The 18024-nt window shown below is 44.0% G+C and overlaps 1 protein-coding gene across 1 annotated transcript; it reads left to right on the forward strand.

The window, feature by feature from the left end:
- The first annotated feature begins 4827 nt into the window (after positions 1–4827).
- LOC103901630 (prokineticin receptor 2) lies at positions 4828–12045 on the forward strand. Its single transcript, XM_009282547.2, has 3 exons — positions 4828–4975; positions 6483–7159; positions 11171–12045. Exons 2-3 carry the CDS (start codon positions 6642–6644, stop codon positions 11865–11867), a joined length of 1215 nt encoding a protein of 404 aa, XP_009280822.1. The 5' UTR covers positions 4828–4975; positions 6483–6641; the 3' UTR covers positions 11868–12045.
- Positions 12046–18024: the final 5979 nt, after the last annotated feature.

Raw genomic sequence — 18024 nt, forward strand, 5'->3', positions numbered from 1 at the left:
GAAATATTTAATAGTCTCATACAGAACACATGCGCTCTACATTACAAAACTTCTTCGCCAACAGGCCAGGAAAGCATTTGTCATAAATTATTTGGGTGTATGTAATGCAGCCCAGGAACAACAGTTTAGATTAGATGATAATCCTGAGATCTCTTTCCAAAATGTTGTTCTATATGAGCTATATATTATTTCATCTTAATTCTCTTAGAACAATATTCAGAAATAAAGAAAAACTGTCTGCCTTCTGCAGTTGTAAACCTTGCCTAATAAGTATTCTTTTGTACAATGGGCACAAAGGCAGAAGCAGAAGAAAATTTCCAATTTCCAGGTAAAATCTCCAGTTTTTCAGTTTGAAAAGGTATTCCTAGAAATTCCAAGTAATTGCAGTAACATTCATTAGAGGCCGATATCAAAACAGAACATTTCAACTGGCTAAACTGATCTTTATCTCCAATTGGCAAAAAGTTTCCAAGCACTAACCTTTGCTATTCCATTTATCTGGCATAGAACAGACAGCATTTACAGTGATGTGGCTTTTCAGGAATCTCCAGAAATGGGTTTGACAGTCTTAGTCTAAAATTAAGCAATCCCTGAGAGCTGACGGGGACTATTGTGACAGGGAAGAGTCTTAGTGGAGAACGAAGATGGTAAGCGAGTGGGGCAAAGGAGGCTGTCTCAGCGATCTCCTGCCCTGCTGCCACAGCAAGGAGACACATTGCTGCACATTGCCACTGCCCACAGCTGGCACATTAGTATCAACTGAGCTATGAGTGTGCCCAGGCAGGATTTGGGGAGAAAAGCACTTAACATTTGCCTTTCGGAGGCCTTCTGCTCAAGAGAAGGGTTTGTGGTAACAAGCATTTGCTCTAAGGAAGGCTGAGTTAAAAAAAAACCACAAAGCCTAACAGACACATACAAAAGAAAAGGAGAAAAAAAAAAGTAATATTTAATAATTGAACAAAACGTTGACTGTTTAAAGACTGAAATGGGTTTTTTGTGGTCATTCATGTCATACTAGTGTGGCATCAAAACTTGTGCACAGTCCCTGGGCTGGTCCCTGCTTCCTGTACTGCCTCAAACACTGTCACTTTTGATTTAGGTAAGATGGGCTTCTCCAGTAAGGGGTGGTAAGTGCCAGCTAGGAATATAAACTTCTTACAGATATTTCTACATATTTCATAGACTATTGCTGAGGGCAGGGGGTGTGCTTCTCACAGAAGATTGCCATGTTAAGCTGAGCTGAGCAAAATAAACACCATGTTCTTACACGATCACAAAATGATGAACAGAGATGAAGAAAACAGGAAATACACAATGGAAGAGAATTGAAAAGTTTAAAAAAAAGAGACAAGTAAAAAGAAAGGAGCTACTACTTGGAAGAAAATCGCTGATTGCGCCTGGGTCACCTTGCACATTAAGCGAGCTCTGTGCAGCTCTGCTAAACCTTGTGTTATTCAGCTGAGATCTGCCTGAATGCCACTGTCCACAGAAACCCGTGCAGCTCTGAAAGGAAAAGACTTTTCGGATGAAAGCACCATGTCTGCTCTTCCAATAGCGCTGACAGTCGTCTTTGTGGGGTGTCACTATGGTTGCTGACAGCCTGCTCTGCTGCTCCTTCAGATGCTTTGCCCCTTTTCCCAAGCTAAGAAGTGATACACTCAGTAAGGAAGCGGAAAAAGGTGGTAAGAGGAAAGTTAACATGATGACATAACCCATTAACAAAGTCAAACACTTCTCTGCTCTCTCCTTCTCAGGACTTTTCCATGGTCCAAGTCACCACTGGAACAGCTCAGTATGGTGGGATTACTCCTGTGTGTGCATTTTTGCCAAACTCCATCCAAAAGTCACTTTCCTCTAGTACCACAAGGCATGTTTTCACATATTAGAAAAATATACCTAACTCTTTATGTAAGCAAGTCTAGTGCCCACCTGAACATAAATGTCAGTTACACACTCTTAGATTTAGTAAAGCCCCTGAGCTGAATGTCTGGTTGGACTACTGAGCAGAAATACACATGGTTGTAATCCATGTGTGCCTTTTGCTTGTTTTTGCAGAAAATCACAGGATGTCTGATGCTTTTGTCACATTTCACCAACTGATTTGTATTAGCAACCTTTGTAAAACTCCAGCTATATTTCATGCAAAGCTTATGTAAGTCCCCTAGGATCAATTACCTCACTCAGAGTCAAATTTATTTAGCAATTAGGAAAAATTAGACAGTAGCTGGTGAGTTTGCTGTTTTGAAACAAAAGGCCAGAGACCTAAGGTCTTTTCTCAGGCTAAATGCTAGTTTTAGAAATTCGTTATTTGAAAGTCTCTAAACAAGTACTTTACATTGCAATCTTTCTTGCATCATTTAGCCTCCAAATAACTTCCTTGTTCAAACCGTGAGCATACTACTGAAAAAAACAACCAACCAGGAATATAAATTGTTTACATGATAGTTTTCAGAATCAACTTCTCTTTCTCAGCCTGAATTCGTCAAACTGGTAACACTGGTCTCAGTGTCAGCGCTGTGACACTGTGTAAAATGTTGTGACACCATTGGGGAATCACCAGTAAACACTATCAAGGAGAAACCTTGTCCTATGCAGAAATCCAAAACCAGAATCACGTGCTCTCTACAAAATAATGGGGACTTTGAAATACAACGTAATAGAGCGTAATCATGTGATAAAATGGATGTCATACATGGGCTGTGGGGAAGGATCTCTCAGTCTCTGCAAGCTTCCCAGTGCCCTGTTCCCAGGAAGGGGAGACCTGTAGGCCACAAAGCCCCTGGGCTGGGCAATGCTGGGTCAATGAAAATCCCAGCTGTGCACCGACAGACGGCTGCCCGGGCCATACCTCAGCCTGGCCGCCCCAGGGAGCTGCTCCTTCAGCACATTTACACCAGAAGTCACAAGGGACTATGGTTTTTGAAGGCAGCCTTTGGGACTTCTTACACAGCGTCTGCAGCTGGGAAATCCTCCTGCGTATAGTCCATGGCTTTAGAGTCCTTCCACTACTGTCCCAGCCCTTGTCGTAGCAGGGCAGGTTACCAGGCCAGTAATTGAGGTTCTAGACCCAGCTTTTAGCTTTCACTCTGCCCATTTGGCTGAAGGGCAGCTCTCAGGACCAGTGGTTTCACTGTCTATTGAACCGCTTCTATTCAACTACTACAAAGCACTGCCTTGCACAGCACGCACAAATCACATCATTTCACAATATTACTAGTATTTTCTGAGGAATACCTTGACACATATAGCACAATTACTTGGAGCACGGTGGATGAACAACTGCTGGACAGAAGCTACATACCAAGCATGAAGTGCAGATGTGGAGGCGCTGTAGTTACCAGGGCTCTAATGCCAACTTGTCTTGGCAATGGGGATAGACTGTTCTGCAGCAGCTGAGGTTTTGGCCTAAAGGAATATAAATAATTGGATATCATGTTGCTTGAATAACTCACTAGATATAAGAAAGATAACAATGTGAGAGCTGAACAAAGTCTTAAAGAGATCATGCATGTTCCTAATGTAAAGCTTGCAAGAGTTCCCTTTGGTGTGCTAGCTTTTCTTAAGGGACATTTAAGGTTTATGTGACCCATTTTATGGATCTTTCAGATGTGATTCTGATGTACACTGTAAGTTCACTTTGCCTCTCCCTATACTTACTATATTTACATTTTTTGTGACAGAATTCAACAAGTGGATTGCATCTGATTTCCTCATTGTTCATTTGGTTGCATATTAAAAATCCCTTAATGGCTTTTCACCTATTACACTGACTGTTAAAAATAAAGCCAAGCAAAGTATTTGCTGTGAAATTCTCAATGCTGTCTGATGGCTCCAGAGAGTGAGGACTCTCTGGCCTTCCACAAGTTTTCTGGAAGAAATGTCACATTAGTGGTTCTTTTACCCCAGACATATTGCACATTAACAGATTTCTTTCCTTACCTCCTTTTTCCAGAGATAAGTGCCCACTAGCTCATGAAAGCCAAGACTTGTGAATGTGCATTGTAGGCCACGTATTTTAGGTTTTTGCAAATCTTCTACATTCTTCATGACCTTCTACAGCCTCCTACGGTCTCATCCGCTGGTGACTACATAATGTGTCCCAACTACGCATCTTGGAAAATGTCAGCTAATGTGAATAAGACTGGAGGTGCAGAAGAGGACAGGGAATCTGCTGTGCATTTCCTTTCCTTCTGGAGAATCGGGAAGCAAGAGAACTGCTCCCTGGGGTGTGAGTGCTTCAGAGCAACAAGGAGGCAGCATTAGCAAAGGACACCAAGTCCTTAAGGATTCACTGCCACTTTTCCACTCTGACTAACTCCCTGAGAGGGCAAGGAAAGCTGTCAGGGGTCCTCTGATTTACAGCTATTCAATGTTTGACCCTCCTTCTGCAGGAGCTGCCACAGCGTCAGCCCTAAAGACAATAGCCATGGAGAGATACACGGAGAAAGGTCCCTGGGAAATAGTTCACCCTCCTTTCTCCCCCTCCTCTCCACTGGGAGGTTTGTATTTTGCTTCTGTGTCACATCAGGTGTAGGCAGCTGCTGCCCAGCACAGACGAAACTCAAAGAGCAAGTGAAGACCGGGGTTTTACACCTTCCATGCTCAGACTTGGTAACAAAGCCGCTCCACTGATTCGATGCATTCAGGGGGTTTAAAGCAGGGAAGAAAAAAAAAAGGGCTGTGCTCTATTGTCTCCGTATTGCACTGCCTCTTTAAAATCAGAAATGCATGGACAGCTTCAAGGTGCCTCCCACTGAGAAAAGGCTTTAGATGCATGCAGAGAGACAGCGGAGCCATCCTCCCCTGAGCTGCAGGGCAAACCTGCTTGGGAGAGAAATGATCATTCAGCAAAGTCCTCTGGCTGCTTTCAGTGATGGTTTGTCTGCTCCTGTGAGAGCAGCACATTTGCAGGGGAGAAACCTGGAGGCTATCCCCAGGGTGCCCGAGACCTCCAAGAAGATGAGAGCAACTGCAGGTACAGTTAGCTGATGGTGTTATGTCTGTTTGTGGATAGTTGGGTTGTCTTTATTTATTTTAAAGTGCGCTCTCGGTAGTTTACAGGTAAACCTGTCTGAAACAGATACTGCACCTTGCTTTGACCAACATACAGATTTTGCATCCAAGTATTTATTTAGTACTTCTCTTAAATGAATGTTCACATTTCCAGGCAGCTGTGGGGATGTCTTGTAAAGCAGTCAATTGTTTGAACTGTTATTTAGTTTCAGGCTTTGGCTTTCTGTTATTCTGCCGTTCTGCAACTCTCAGTTTGAAAAGCAACGTGGAGACAGAAGTTGTACAAGAGAGTTTCTCTTAGAAATTTATTAAGTGGTAGTACATCAGGGGCTGAGGGTGGTTCCAGGGAAAGAAGGGGACAACAGCTCCACTATGCAGATTGTCCTTTGTAGCCATGATGGACGTTGTTCAATAGCATTTGACACCCTGAAGACCGACTGCCTCAATGCAGAAAAAGTGGCAATGCCCCCTGACTCTCTTCTGGGGTAGGGTGGGACTGTCCTGACAGCTGGGAGTCTGGTGTGAGGACTCCCAGATGTGGCATGGGAAGATGCAAGAAGACAGCCCTCTCAGCATTTTGATACAGAGTAGAGGCAAAATTAGGGAGTAGATCAGATTTTTTCCCTCAGTGTGGAAAATAAATCAATTTTTAACATTTGGTACAAACAGCAGTAGAAAGAGGGGAGCCTGCTGCTTCCTGCCTTCAAAAATTCAAGGTACTTTGTCTTGCTTAAGGAAGATTTTCCCTTTCACCTCAAGAGCCTGTTTGTGGACAGCAAACTCTCCCTGCGACCGGCAGATTTGCCTTCACAGCAAAGCCCTACAAGCTGGTTCATGGGACAAAATCTTGTCTATGCAAAGTGGCAGAGCTCCACTGGTTTGAGAGAAGCAATAATGGATTATGCTGGCTGAAAATTTGGTCCCCCTACCCAATTGATGGCTGCCAAAAAGGAAAGTGCTGGCTTCGCTATTTTCTTGGGTCTTGGCAACTGTTACTTAATTAAGAAATGTATTTAGAAGCCAGGACATCAGTTCTCCTTTCATTCTCACCTACCACATCGCTCTTAAGACATTTAGCATAAAGCAAAAACTTTGTCCAAAAGGCACATCAGATACTTTTCAGCAAATTGAGGTGTCATCTCATTTTAGGTTTTTTTTACCTTGCACAGGGATGACAGCACCGTGGGCTTGAAGGCTGGCGGAGGTTTGAACTGTATTTTACACTCCTATATTGTCACTTCACTGTATGCTGAAAACAAAATTTCATCGTTGGTAAATAAAACTTCTGGGTTTAACGACTGAAGGGATTTTATGATAACAGAAGCATCCTTTCACAGGGTATTTCTTCCCACTGTGCACAGCCAGCAATATTGCTGTGGGGCAATAAGGTGGCTATTGCTTTCCCTCAAGCACAGTATTTTTGCTATAATTTCCTCTCAGGAAATGTTTTCCTCTTTTTGTTCCCGCAGAAAGAGATAAATGAGGCTGTTGCTCTATAATCTCATGGGGACAAAGACAAGATGACTCACTGCTCAGAAGGAAACTTTGGATGAGGTCTCTCACCTGCTGCCGTTGTGCCCAGCCACCCTGGGTAATTCTAACACGAAACCAAGGGCCAGCCAAGCCACATGTGTCAAAAGAAGACAGACATGGCCATGGAGCAAGCTGAACATAACCCAAATGCTACCGTCAACCTCAACTTTGCTGCAATCTACAATCTCCACGATGGGGATTTAACCTCCTTGAGAAACTTCTCCTTCCCCTTCAATTTCAGTTACAGTGATTATGACCTGCCACTGGACAGTGAAGATGACATGACCAAAACCCGCACCTTCTTTGCAGCCAAGATTGTGATCGGGGTGGCTCTGGTTGGCATCATGCTGGTCTGTGGCATTGGCAACTTCATCTTCATTGCTGCTCTCGCCCGCTACAAGAAGCTGCGAAACCTCACCAACCTGCTGATTGCCAACCTGGCCATCTCAGACTTCATTGTGGCCATCGTGTGCTGCCCCTTCGAGATGGACTACTACGTGGTGCGGCAGCTGTCCTGGGAACATGGCCACGTCCTCTGTGCCTCAGTCAACTACCTACGGACTGTCTCCCTCTATGTTTCTACCAATGCTCTCCTGGCTATAGCTGTTGACAGGTAAGTGGGGTGCTATGACTGCACAAGGAGATGGCCAGAGCTTCTGAGGTTGGCTGTCCAGATTTCTAGGTTTTTAACATGCTCAGCTGTTCTGCAGGATTTGCTGATGTCCAGGTAGGTACTATGCAGACCTGGGTATCTTGTTTCATAACAATTTAATCACATGAGGTCGTAACATTACCCAAGAGAAAACTCAGTGGAAATTTCTTGATTGAACTTTTCAGGTGAAAAGAATGTTGATTTATTAAAATGATTTTTTTTCCTCATAAAAATACGCTTGATTCAAGTGTAGGAGAGGATTTATGAAATAAGGAAAAGAGGAGAAAGAGAGAGACAAATCGGAAACCCCCAGAGATGAGGGTGTTCATCAGCACTATATAATCCTGATCCAAACCATACATCTCTAAGGAACCTTCGCTACTGGCCTAAACAGCTTTTCTGAGTCTAACCTTTTCTATAAACAGTGACGTAAATACTCTACAGCAAGAGAAATAGTTGACTGGTGATACAGAATTTGACAGGTGGGTTTCCAACAGGGTTATTGCCTTACAGGGTATTTCTTTCTCCCTCTAAGGTATTTTTCCCAGTTTTTGTTTTGGTGTGAAAGAGAGTAAAAGATAAGACTTCTGTCTAGCCTGCAAAATAGAGTTCTTATTCTCTGTCATGCTGTACTGAGAAAACCCAACAATCATTAAGCTGACCATTTGATAGTACTGAGGTCTTAGGATGCTTGGGGAGTGTGGCCAGCACTCTCCTCTCCATTAAAAGAATCTCCTCTCAATATTTTCCTCTCCCTTTACACGCCTCTCTGAGGATGGCACAGTGGCAAGCCAGAAAAGACCCACAGGTCATTTATGGCACCCATATTTATGGCATCGTCCAGAAAATGATAAAATGCTACACCAACCCAGTTTAGCAGAGATTTTCCTACAGCCTTCATAATGGGGTAAGCAGAACATAATGATATCCACCTGCTATACTACCTGCTTTATGCTGCAGTCTTGAGATATTTCTACATCTGCCTCTCACTCCAGGTATTTTAACAATATAATTTAATTGTATTCTTTCTTATGACTCCTGTTCTCTTAGCCTCGTGCACCATGGACTCTGACGGACCCAGGCGCTGAGGATTAGCTTCATGCTGACATAAGTCTGACTTGACTGACTCACAGAAAGCCAGAGACCGGCAGAGTAAACTCTTTACACAAAGGCCATCACAACAAGTCATCTTTTGTGTACAAACACAATATACATCTCTGTATACCCTCTGCATATACACACTGTATGATCCCCACCCCCCTTCCCTTTTTTTTCCAATTCCTCTCGTGTGCCATTTTATGCTCTAGTTTAATGTTGCATAGTTTTTGGTACCTGATCCAAAAGACAGCCCAGGAGCAGTTAACCCTGCTGATGGTTGTATAGATACAGCTCGTGCACGGCTGATTCAGCTGTTACTGACGTCAACAGAAATCTGTGGAAAGAGTCTGGAGAAGTTCAGAGATGGTTTGCCTGGTGTGGGGGAAAGGACAATCAGCTCCTATGAAACAAATCCTTAACAAGCGTCTAACAAAATAACCTTTGAACAGCAGCTGAGGACTCAGAGTTAAGCTTCTAAATGCTATCATGTATGCACTACAATTTTCTATTACTTATCTTTTTCAACTTCTAAAAAAATTTCTTGGAAAGCTCTGCTAGTGCATCCCAGGTTGATGAAGTAACATGGGTCATTGAGCCCTTATGCCTGCTAAGAAATCAGAAGATTTCTAGCATATCTCCTCACGCATCTTTAAAAACAATCCTGGAAATGATTAATCACTGGTTTGTTGTAAGAACACACTGTTTTGGTTTCACTGCCTTTTTTTTAGTGAGCTTTTGACTTGGTAAACAGAGAGAAACCTCATTCATTTAACAATCAACTATTCCATGTTGGTTAGGTCATGTGGATTGTTGACTTCGGTCTCTAAAAAGAATTGGGTCCTAACAAAAGTCTTCCCACGTTTAGATCATTTAAAAGGGCTCACCTGTGTAGAGAGGGTAAGCCTGACCCACAGGATTTCCCTTGCGTAGGACTCTCATCTTCCTTGATGTCTATTCATATGAATTGGAGGAATTTCACATATTTAAGGCCACATCTACACTAGAAAATAATGCCATGTGAAAGAAGAGGATCTGAAGAGCAAGAGTTCGTGCTAAGGGTCCAACGTCCATGCTGTAAATATTTTGGGGCGTTTAACTTTAGCTGGGTCTCCCAGACTGAACACCCATGGGCACTTGGTGTGTTTTATGTACACTTTTGGAGAACATCTTCCAGGGCAGTTTCATCTGAACTCAGTTCATGTGCTCCAGGACCACTCCGCAGTAACAGCCCAAGTGCAGTAAGCAATGACAATCAGGAAATCCGCCACAAAAGCTCCCTCCTGACTCTCTTGTATAGATTTACTCCATCCAGCCAAATGTTCTGCTGAGCGGATATGCGTACTTATGAATGCATACACATACATTATCCCACAACCTTATTTCCACAGGACCCAACCTAAAAATAATAATTTATCCGCTCTACAATGAGGCTGAGTAACTCTGCTGTCCCTTGACATCTACCCTGCACTATTAAGAGCGATGAACAATTCATCTGCTTCCAAGATCTGGCTGATGAAAAGTGCCACTGACTTTCCATTTTATTTTAGAATGAATATATCCTGTGGATGCTATCTATGTATAGAATATATACAGATAGAAAAGCCTCTGAATGAATGAGAAATTCCACTTTTTGAAACAATCCTTTGTGTTAAATACAATTGTACTGGGAGCTCTGGATTGTCTCTGATAAAAATCTCCTTTTAGCAGAAATACCCTAATCTTTCTGGGACAGCGTACTCTAACGTAAGCTCTTCTTACATGTATAGCTTCTTAAAAAATCAACCCCCTTGAACTCCAATCAAACAAAAAACCCCAGAGTGAATGCCATTTGGTCCTAGCCCCTTTTTAACTAAATTGACAGCAACTGATGGATCTTGCAAGTAATGTACTTCCATTTCTCCACACTTCCTTGTGAAACACTGCAGTACACCTTGCAGCTTTACAGTCATAAGGAGTGCAAATACCTAACTCAAGTTTTATGGTTTGGCATATTACTTAACACAGCATATTTAAGATTAATTAGCAATAGTCACCTCCAACAGACTAAACAAAAATTTGCATGGGCAGAAAATGGATACACAGTCCTTTGGTAGTGGCTTGGAAACATGCTCACCTATAACCATTCATTAGCATCAGCTTCAGCTCTTTGCACCCCATGGAATTACCAAGAAAATAATAAAAACACTGTTACATATATTTGACTTCTTGGTAAAAAAAAGCATATTTAAATAGTTCTCTGCCTAGGGAAAACATTTTCATGTTTATACATGTTTGTCTTTTCACCTGCACCTGACTAGATGTATATTACTGCATGTTTCAAACTCTCACTTGAACATGTGCTGTCCACCAAAGAATTTCCAGATGCTGTATCATGGCACGTCCTGGATACAACATCATCTGCATATTGTGCTAGGTCCTGCAAACATATTTGTCAGTAATAGGAACATTCCCTCTCTTTCTCCTCTTCCAGTCCTTCCATAACTCCCAAACATGTGATCTGTGTTAGAAGTTTGTGATACAAAATTAAAACTTTTTCAGTTTGATCTTGTTAACAGGTGGGAGTTTAAGACTGAGGTCTTAAAACCATCCTCAGACACCCTAACGTACGCTCAGATTTTCAGATTGCCAAGTACCCACTGTCCTAACAAACACTTCAGCCACTCGCTCCAGAGTTTCTGCCTAGATTTAGGAACTTGGCTCTAGGCTGCTACTTCAGAAAATTTTCTTAACTCTCCCCACAGACAAATCTGTCAGGCTCTCTCCTTAAGAATGAGAGCAATTTCCTTCTGCCTAATTCTGTCCACTTGTATTTTGAAGTGTGTTCTGACTAATAGGGTTTTCAGACTTCATTTTGAATGTATTTGTCTGTTCTAGGTATCTGGCCATTGTTCACCCACTGAAACCACGCATGAATTATCAAACTGCAACCTTCCTAATCGCCTTGGTGTGGATCGTCTCCATACTTGTAGCTATCCCATCTGCGTATTTTGCTACTGAAACAGTGTTATTTATAGTGAAAAACCAGGAGAAAATTTTCTGTGGTCAAATTTGGCCAGTTGACCAGCAGATGTACTACAAATCATACTTCCTCTTCATCTTTGGCATTGAATTTGTTGCACCTGTGATTACGATGACCTTGTGTTATGCCAGGATCTCTCGGGAGCTTTGGTTTAAAACCGTACCAGGATTTCAGACCGAACAGATCAGAAAGAGGCTTCGATGCAGAAGAAAAACTGTTATGGTACTGATGTGCATCCTGACTGCCTATGTTCTTTGCTGGGCACCTTTCTATGGCTTCACAATTGTCCGTGACTTTTTCCCCACCATCTTTGTGAAAGAGAAGCATTATCTTACTGCTTTTTACATAGTTGAATGCATTGCTATGAGTAACAGCATGATAAACACCATGTGTTTTGTAACTGTAAAAAATAACACCATGAAGTATTTCAAGAAGATCATGTTGCTCAGATGGAGATCAACATATAATGGAAGCAAATCTAGCACAGATTTAGACCTAAGAACAAGTGCAATGCCGGTCACAGAGGAGGTAGACTGCATAAAACTGAAATAAATTTTCTGCAGTTTCTAATCTCACATATTTTGGAGCGGGGGTAAAGAGGAAATAATGCCTCCTCAGAAGCTTCTCCCTTGTCTGTGGGAATACCCACCATTGGTAAAAGCCCTTGAAAAGCAGCCAACTATGCATTTGCATGAGAACTCTTTTCACTGGACTGCTGTATAATCCCGTAACTCAGACTGATGCTGTGCTTCAGTTCACCCATCTGTAAATTTGGGATGTAGACACTCATTTTAGTTGTTTAAAATTTAAGGTGAACAAAAAAAGTCTATGAATGCATTAAAGCATATTACAATGATGGAAGAGTTGATTGCTGATCCTAGCAAAGATGCCTCTGTTTCTTCTTAAGAGAACTCTCTTAGCCCTTTTGAGCTTATCATTTGTACCTTTAAGCTATTTGGTGTCCTTTTCCTTCTGCTCACAAGAGGAAGGATGGCAAAAAAGCCCATTTTGCTTCCTGTTGCTCTTTATCCTCTCAGTTTACCCCTCATGATGAAGCTCCTTGAAGTCTACAGACCACCAGCTTTCTATTATCAATGTGCAGCATGCTCTTATGAAAGGCACGTTCTCTACAAAGCTAAATACTGCTTCGCAGTCTAGTGAAAACCTCAAGTCTCTTCCTGTGGCACCTCGTTTAAGAATATTTTATCAACATTCCACTCTGTAGTTTTATGTAGAGTGTTACTCTGTTTATTACGTATTTGGAAATGCCATAGCTACATATTGAAGGGACCTGTTCCCTTCTCTCACCTCCAGGCACCCTATGGCCAGCTTCTGCTGCCTTGAGTCACTGAGCTCTTCACAGAATCAATCACAAAATTGTAGAGGTGGGCAACAACAGCTCCGGATTGTCTAGTCCACCCCTCTGCTCAAGCAGGGTCAGCTAGAACAGGTTGCCCAGGATTTTGCCCAGTTGGGCTTTGACTGACTCCGGGGATGGGGACTCCACAGCCTCCCTGGACCACCTGTGCCAGTGTTCAACAGCCCTTGCAGTAAAAAAGTATTTTCTTCTGTTCAGACAGAATTTCATGTGTTTCAACTTGTTTTTCAGTGGGACCCATATAAAAGAATAGCATGTTAGTGGGAAAAAATTCACCCTGCTGAAGCAGGCCTGGACATCTTATCAAGTCTGCGTATACCTTCTAAATAAAGTACAAGTAGGGCCAAAATAGCATAGAGATCTTGAGGCGATCTGTCCTTCTGCAAGCAATGGAGACAGACTCTAGGCTTCAGCAAGCCAATCACTAGTTGAGTTGAGTAGCTCGTTGTCTGGTCAAACATGAGGCAACAACTCAAGATGAATTCTGCACTGCCTCCCCCAGTGCTGTTTTTACTATTCTGACTTTGTGCAACTCCAGGATGGATGTTTCTTAACTGATAATTATGACGAAGCAAGTGACAGTAGCAGTAATACCTACTCATTTAAACTACACATAAGATAGCATGGACTTCTGTGTATTGAAATCAAGTCTTTTCTATCATGATGACAAATGCTTCCTGTTTTAAAGTATGTGGTACCGCCTACTTTTGGAGTAAATGGCTTTTGTAAATAATTTGTCTATTTGTGAATTTAAAGTGAGCAGCAAATCCTGTTAATAAAACAGTAAACATGGAGTCAATATCAACATTGTGAATTATTTCTGATATTTTTTCCCATAATTTTCCTACCCAAGTGACTAATGTGAATTATCCCATTTCCGCTGAAGAAAAACTACCAGGCTGACCAATTAAATTTAATGGCAAAAAGACATTCAAATCCATTAAAGTGTTCAAATCCTCTCGTCATTAGCTGCTTTTAAAAAATCCACCTTGGAGAGGATCTCATAATTTGCTCTGTTAGGCAAAACAATTACTGAAATCAGTCTTCAAAATGACATTTTTTAATAGGGATAAGTACTAATCCATTTGTTTCCCAGCCTGCCAAAGAAATTTAAAGGACCAGAAACTTGCAGTATTTCATCATCAAGATGCTTAATCTTGTAATTTCTCTTGAAATCTCATGGTTTGTTCTGAAACTATGCACCCATATTTATCTCCTGAAACCTGTACTAGTTATTGGGGATTAGCTAGCAATACTACCTGTTATTAGAGTGTCCTGATACTCCTTCCACCTATTTTTCCTAAACTTTCCTTGGTGCAACAAAGCCAAACAACTGACAATTTTCCACACCTGGAAATCCACCTCAGGCTGAGTTATTTAAAAAAAAAACAACTCAACTCTCAGCAAGCAATACAGTACCAAGCAAAAACTGGGGGAAAGAATTGCTTTAGAATTCTGGAAATCACTTTGAGAGCTCCAAGAGAACTCTTCTGGTCCAGCCTGCCCAGTGTGCTCAGCCATCGCCACATCCCTGTCCCTGCGAAGGGTAGTAAAGCAGCAGCTGCCACAGCCCCTATTGCAGATTTAGGTTTTGCGGTCTGCAACATCGCTGTATTTTGACATTTTGAGGTCTTCCCTGCAGCAAAGCAGTATTTCAGCCTGAACCACTGGATAGGGCAGGAGAAAAAGCTGTGCTTTGCCCTCAACTGCATTTGTTGTGAGCATCTCCAGAAAGAGAAGAACCTTCCCACTGAGGAAGGGTGGCGGTCCCCTGTTCCCTTATCAGAGCAGCCAAGGAGTCACATTGCCCTTAGCCTCTGTCTGCACGAACTCCAAACACCCCAAAACTGGTCACAGTCTTCAATTTCAGGGACCAATGTCTGCTCCTAAACTGAGCTCCAGCAATCAGGGGCCCAGGGCAGCGAGCGCAAGGGCCTTGCATGGGGACAGAAACCCCGTGGAGCTTTTTTGTCCCCACAGAACTCATTTTGTCTAGGGAGTGACAGGGTATGGCCCCCTCCATTGGCCAGGGCCGGCCTGCCACCCATGACTGCACTTAAATGGAGAATTTAAAAGACTCTTAAAGTCACTTAAAAACTCCCTTTAAGTGCAGAAGTGTGCAGCGGGGACAGGCCCTGACCCGAGTGGCTCCCTCAGGCAGGGGGGAAGCAGGCAGGTCACGGTCCAACCAGAGGAGCTGAGGGAGGGGGCCAGACCCACACTCCCTATAGCTTAAGTGAGTTGTGCAGGGAGAAAAGAACAGAAAGACTTTTTCGTACCCACACAACTCAGGCTAGGGAGCGTGGGTGCCAACAGGTGCTCCAGAGATGGGTGCTCCCTGTCAGATGGGGGCTACCTGGCTGCCTCCTGCCCAGCCCCTCCCTGCAGAAACACTTTCTCACTTACACTGATTGGCAACTTTTAGTGAGGGAACTGAATATGGACTGCACTTACCTGGAGCTCTGCTTGCAAGAGCCATGCTTAAACAGAGAAAGAAAAGCACAAGCTGGGAGGAAGGCAGCATCTGTCACAGAGGAGAAGCAGCCCCTTGCAGCACAAGCTCTTACCCACTGGAAGGCAGTAAAAACTGCAGCAAGACCTCCACGGCCACCAGCTGCCTATTATTAGCTCCAGTGGCACAGCAGCAATAAGGACTTCACCATGCAGGAACTGTGGGATGTGTCAAGGATGAGAAGCGGGTGGGGGTGAGGCATCCTCCTGAGAGCTGTTAGCAAGGTTTAGATAACCATGCAGTAAATAAAACAGATGCCACCGTGTCTCAGTTGTGGCTTGCTCCAATTTTTATTGCTAAAAGCAAAAACGTGGTGCTATCACACCGGATTCCTGCTCAGCTGTCCTCTTGTGGCACAGCTCCCAAAACCATAGGCTTGTTTCCTTCTGCAGCAGCTCCTCCAGGGATAACTGAAGGTAAAATCCAGTCCCTGCTCCTTCATGCTGGCTCTCTGAAAAACAAAAGAACAAGTGTAACTGGAAACTAAAATGGTGACCCCGAACGGCTAAGAGAGGATTAAGAAAAGTTATTCTCAGCAATGGGCACTGAGAAAATAAAGTATGTATTTTAGTAAAGCAATAGCAGGAAAAGAAACTCCAACCCTTGTCCCTCTACCAAAGGAGGATTACCTGCAAGACCCCAGGCCAGGATGGGTCACAATAGCCATGACACGAAATTTCCCTGAGGACTGACTGACTCCCTCCGGAGCTCAGACTTAACTGTGCTCCTTCTTTCAGCCTGGCAGCCTTTCCTGTGGCAACAGCACCCTCCAGCTGCTGCCTCTGCAGCACAACATTACATGCCTACTGCACGGCCCTGAAAACTGCACCAGCTCAGCCACCTTGGTGACAGGGCCATTCAGATATTCCCAGGATTCCCATGCCTCCAACAAGTAGCAACAGATGCTTCAGCTTTGGGCACTTGGTCACGTAGGCACTTACCCAACACTTCCGGTGTCTGCATTCTCCCTCGCTCCCTGTGTCAGCAGGGCTGTGCTTAGGCTACCCCCTTTGAAACACTCGACATAATCTGTGCTGAAAAAACCCACACCATTGAGCAGAAGAAAGCAGAACTGAGACAAGACAGACACTACTCCCGTAGATTCACCAGAGATCCTGTTCTTTCTTATACTCTGTTAGGAACCTGTTCTACAGATTCCACCCTAACACATATCACCAGGAAAAGCCCCAAAACCACCAATGAGACAGGGATCACTGCAGCTTCCAAAGTGACCTTCCTAATATGATCCAGAAAAAGAGAACGAGGGACAAAACCTGATATAAAACCACCAGAAGAATCATGAATAATAAGAACCAACACCAAGCACAAAGTTGCTCAAAGCACAAAGTTGCCTCCCTCAAAACCAGAACTGGGTAAAACTGATAGAAGGGAAGACACAAAGATGGTAACATTCCCTGGAAAAAGACATACCCGAGCTCAAAAGACCATTGAGGAACATAAAAACCCTGTGTAAACTCATCTGGCCTGCTCATCTGCTGGTTCCAGAAAAAAAAATGTGGAAGGTAACACATGGAAAGTACGCATCACAGGAAGCACGTTGAGGCACAGCAATAAAATCTGGGCATTTAGCACTCCAAAAAAGCCAAATACTGAAGTGCTCCAAAATAGCTGGGAGGTGGAAAGCTCCAAAAAAGACACGCATTGAAGTGCTCCAGACAGCAGGGCGCTGAATGGCTACTACAGGGCCACGCGTTGAAGCGCTCCAATATACACCAGGCATTCTAGAAATCAAGAAAAAAGCCACAGGGTAAAACACCCCGAAAAGAGCCATGCATGAAGGCCTCCGGAAAAGCCAAACGGGGAAGCGCTCCCAAAAAAACGGGTGCTGAAGGACTCACCCAGGACTACATAGTGATACACTCCAAAAAATCCCAGATGATGAAGAAACCAAGAGTCAGACAGTGAACAACCACCTAAAGAAGGGCACTGAAGGACTCCTCCAGGAGGGCGCAATGAATGACTCCAAGAAGAGCCAGGCAGCATGGTGAAGAACTCCAAGAAGAGCCGGGCGGCACAGAGAAAGACTCCAAAAAGAGCCAGGTGGCACAGAGAAAGACTCCAAAGAACAGTTGGGGCAGCACAACGAAGACCACCACCGGGAGGGGCATGGAAAAGGACGCCAAAAAGAGCCTGGTGGCACAGTGAAGGACGCCAGTGGTACAGCACAGTGAAAGACTAAGAGAAGAGTCTAAAGAAACAGTAAAGGATGCCTGCAGGGTGGCACAGTGAAGGACTCCAAGAAGAACCAGGCAGCGTGATGAAGGACTCCTCTGGGGTGGTGTGATGAAAGAATCCAAGAACAGCTGGGTTGAACAATAAAGGACTCTAGGGTGGCGTGATGAGGGAATCCAAGAACAGCTGGGTGGCGCGTGATGAAGAGGTCCTCAAGCAGTGCGTGACGAAGGGCTCCTCCGGGACAGTGCAGTAAAGGCCTCCTGTGGGGCGGCATGATTAAGGGCCCGAAAAAGACCTACCTGGTGAGAAAGTGTGCGCCGCCGGGGCGGCGTGACGATGGGCCGCAAGAAGACCTAGCTGGCGTGATGATGGGCTGCTCCAAGACCTGGCTGGCGTGACAATGGGCTCCTCGAAGACCTGCCTGGTGCGATGATGGGCTCCTCTGTGGTAGAGTGGCGCGACGATGGGTCCTCGAAGACATACCTGGCGCGACGATGGGCTCCTCAAAGACCTACCTGGCACAATGATGGGCTCCTTAAAGACATGGCTGGCATGACGATGGGGTCCTCAAAGACCTGCTAGTGCGACAATGGCCTCCTCCGGGGCAGCGTGGTGATGGGCTC

Source organism: Aptenodytes forsteri, unplaced genomic scaffold (assembly GCF_000699145.1).
Source record: "Aptenodytes forsteri isolate BGI_AS27 unplaced genomic scaffold, ASM69914v1 Scaffold5, whole genome shotgun sequence".
Classification (NCBI taxonomy): Eukaryota; Metazoa; Chordata; class Aves; order Sphenisciformes; family Spheniscidae; genus Aptenodytes; species Aptenodytes forsteri.

Excerpts from the sequence above, each read along its gene's own strand:
- LOC103901630 (XM_009282547.2), top strand. The coding sequence starts at position 6,642 with ATGTGTCAAAAGAAGACAGACATGGCCATGGAGCAAGCTGAACATAAC. Across the intron at positions 7,160-11,170 it reads CTGGCTATAGCTGTTGACAG|GTATCTGGCCATTGTTCACC; the intron begins GTAAGTGGGGTG and ends TGTCTGTTCTAG.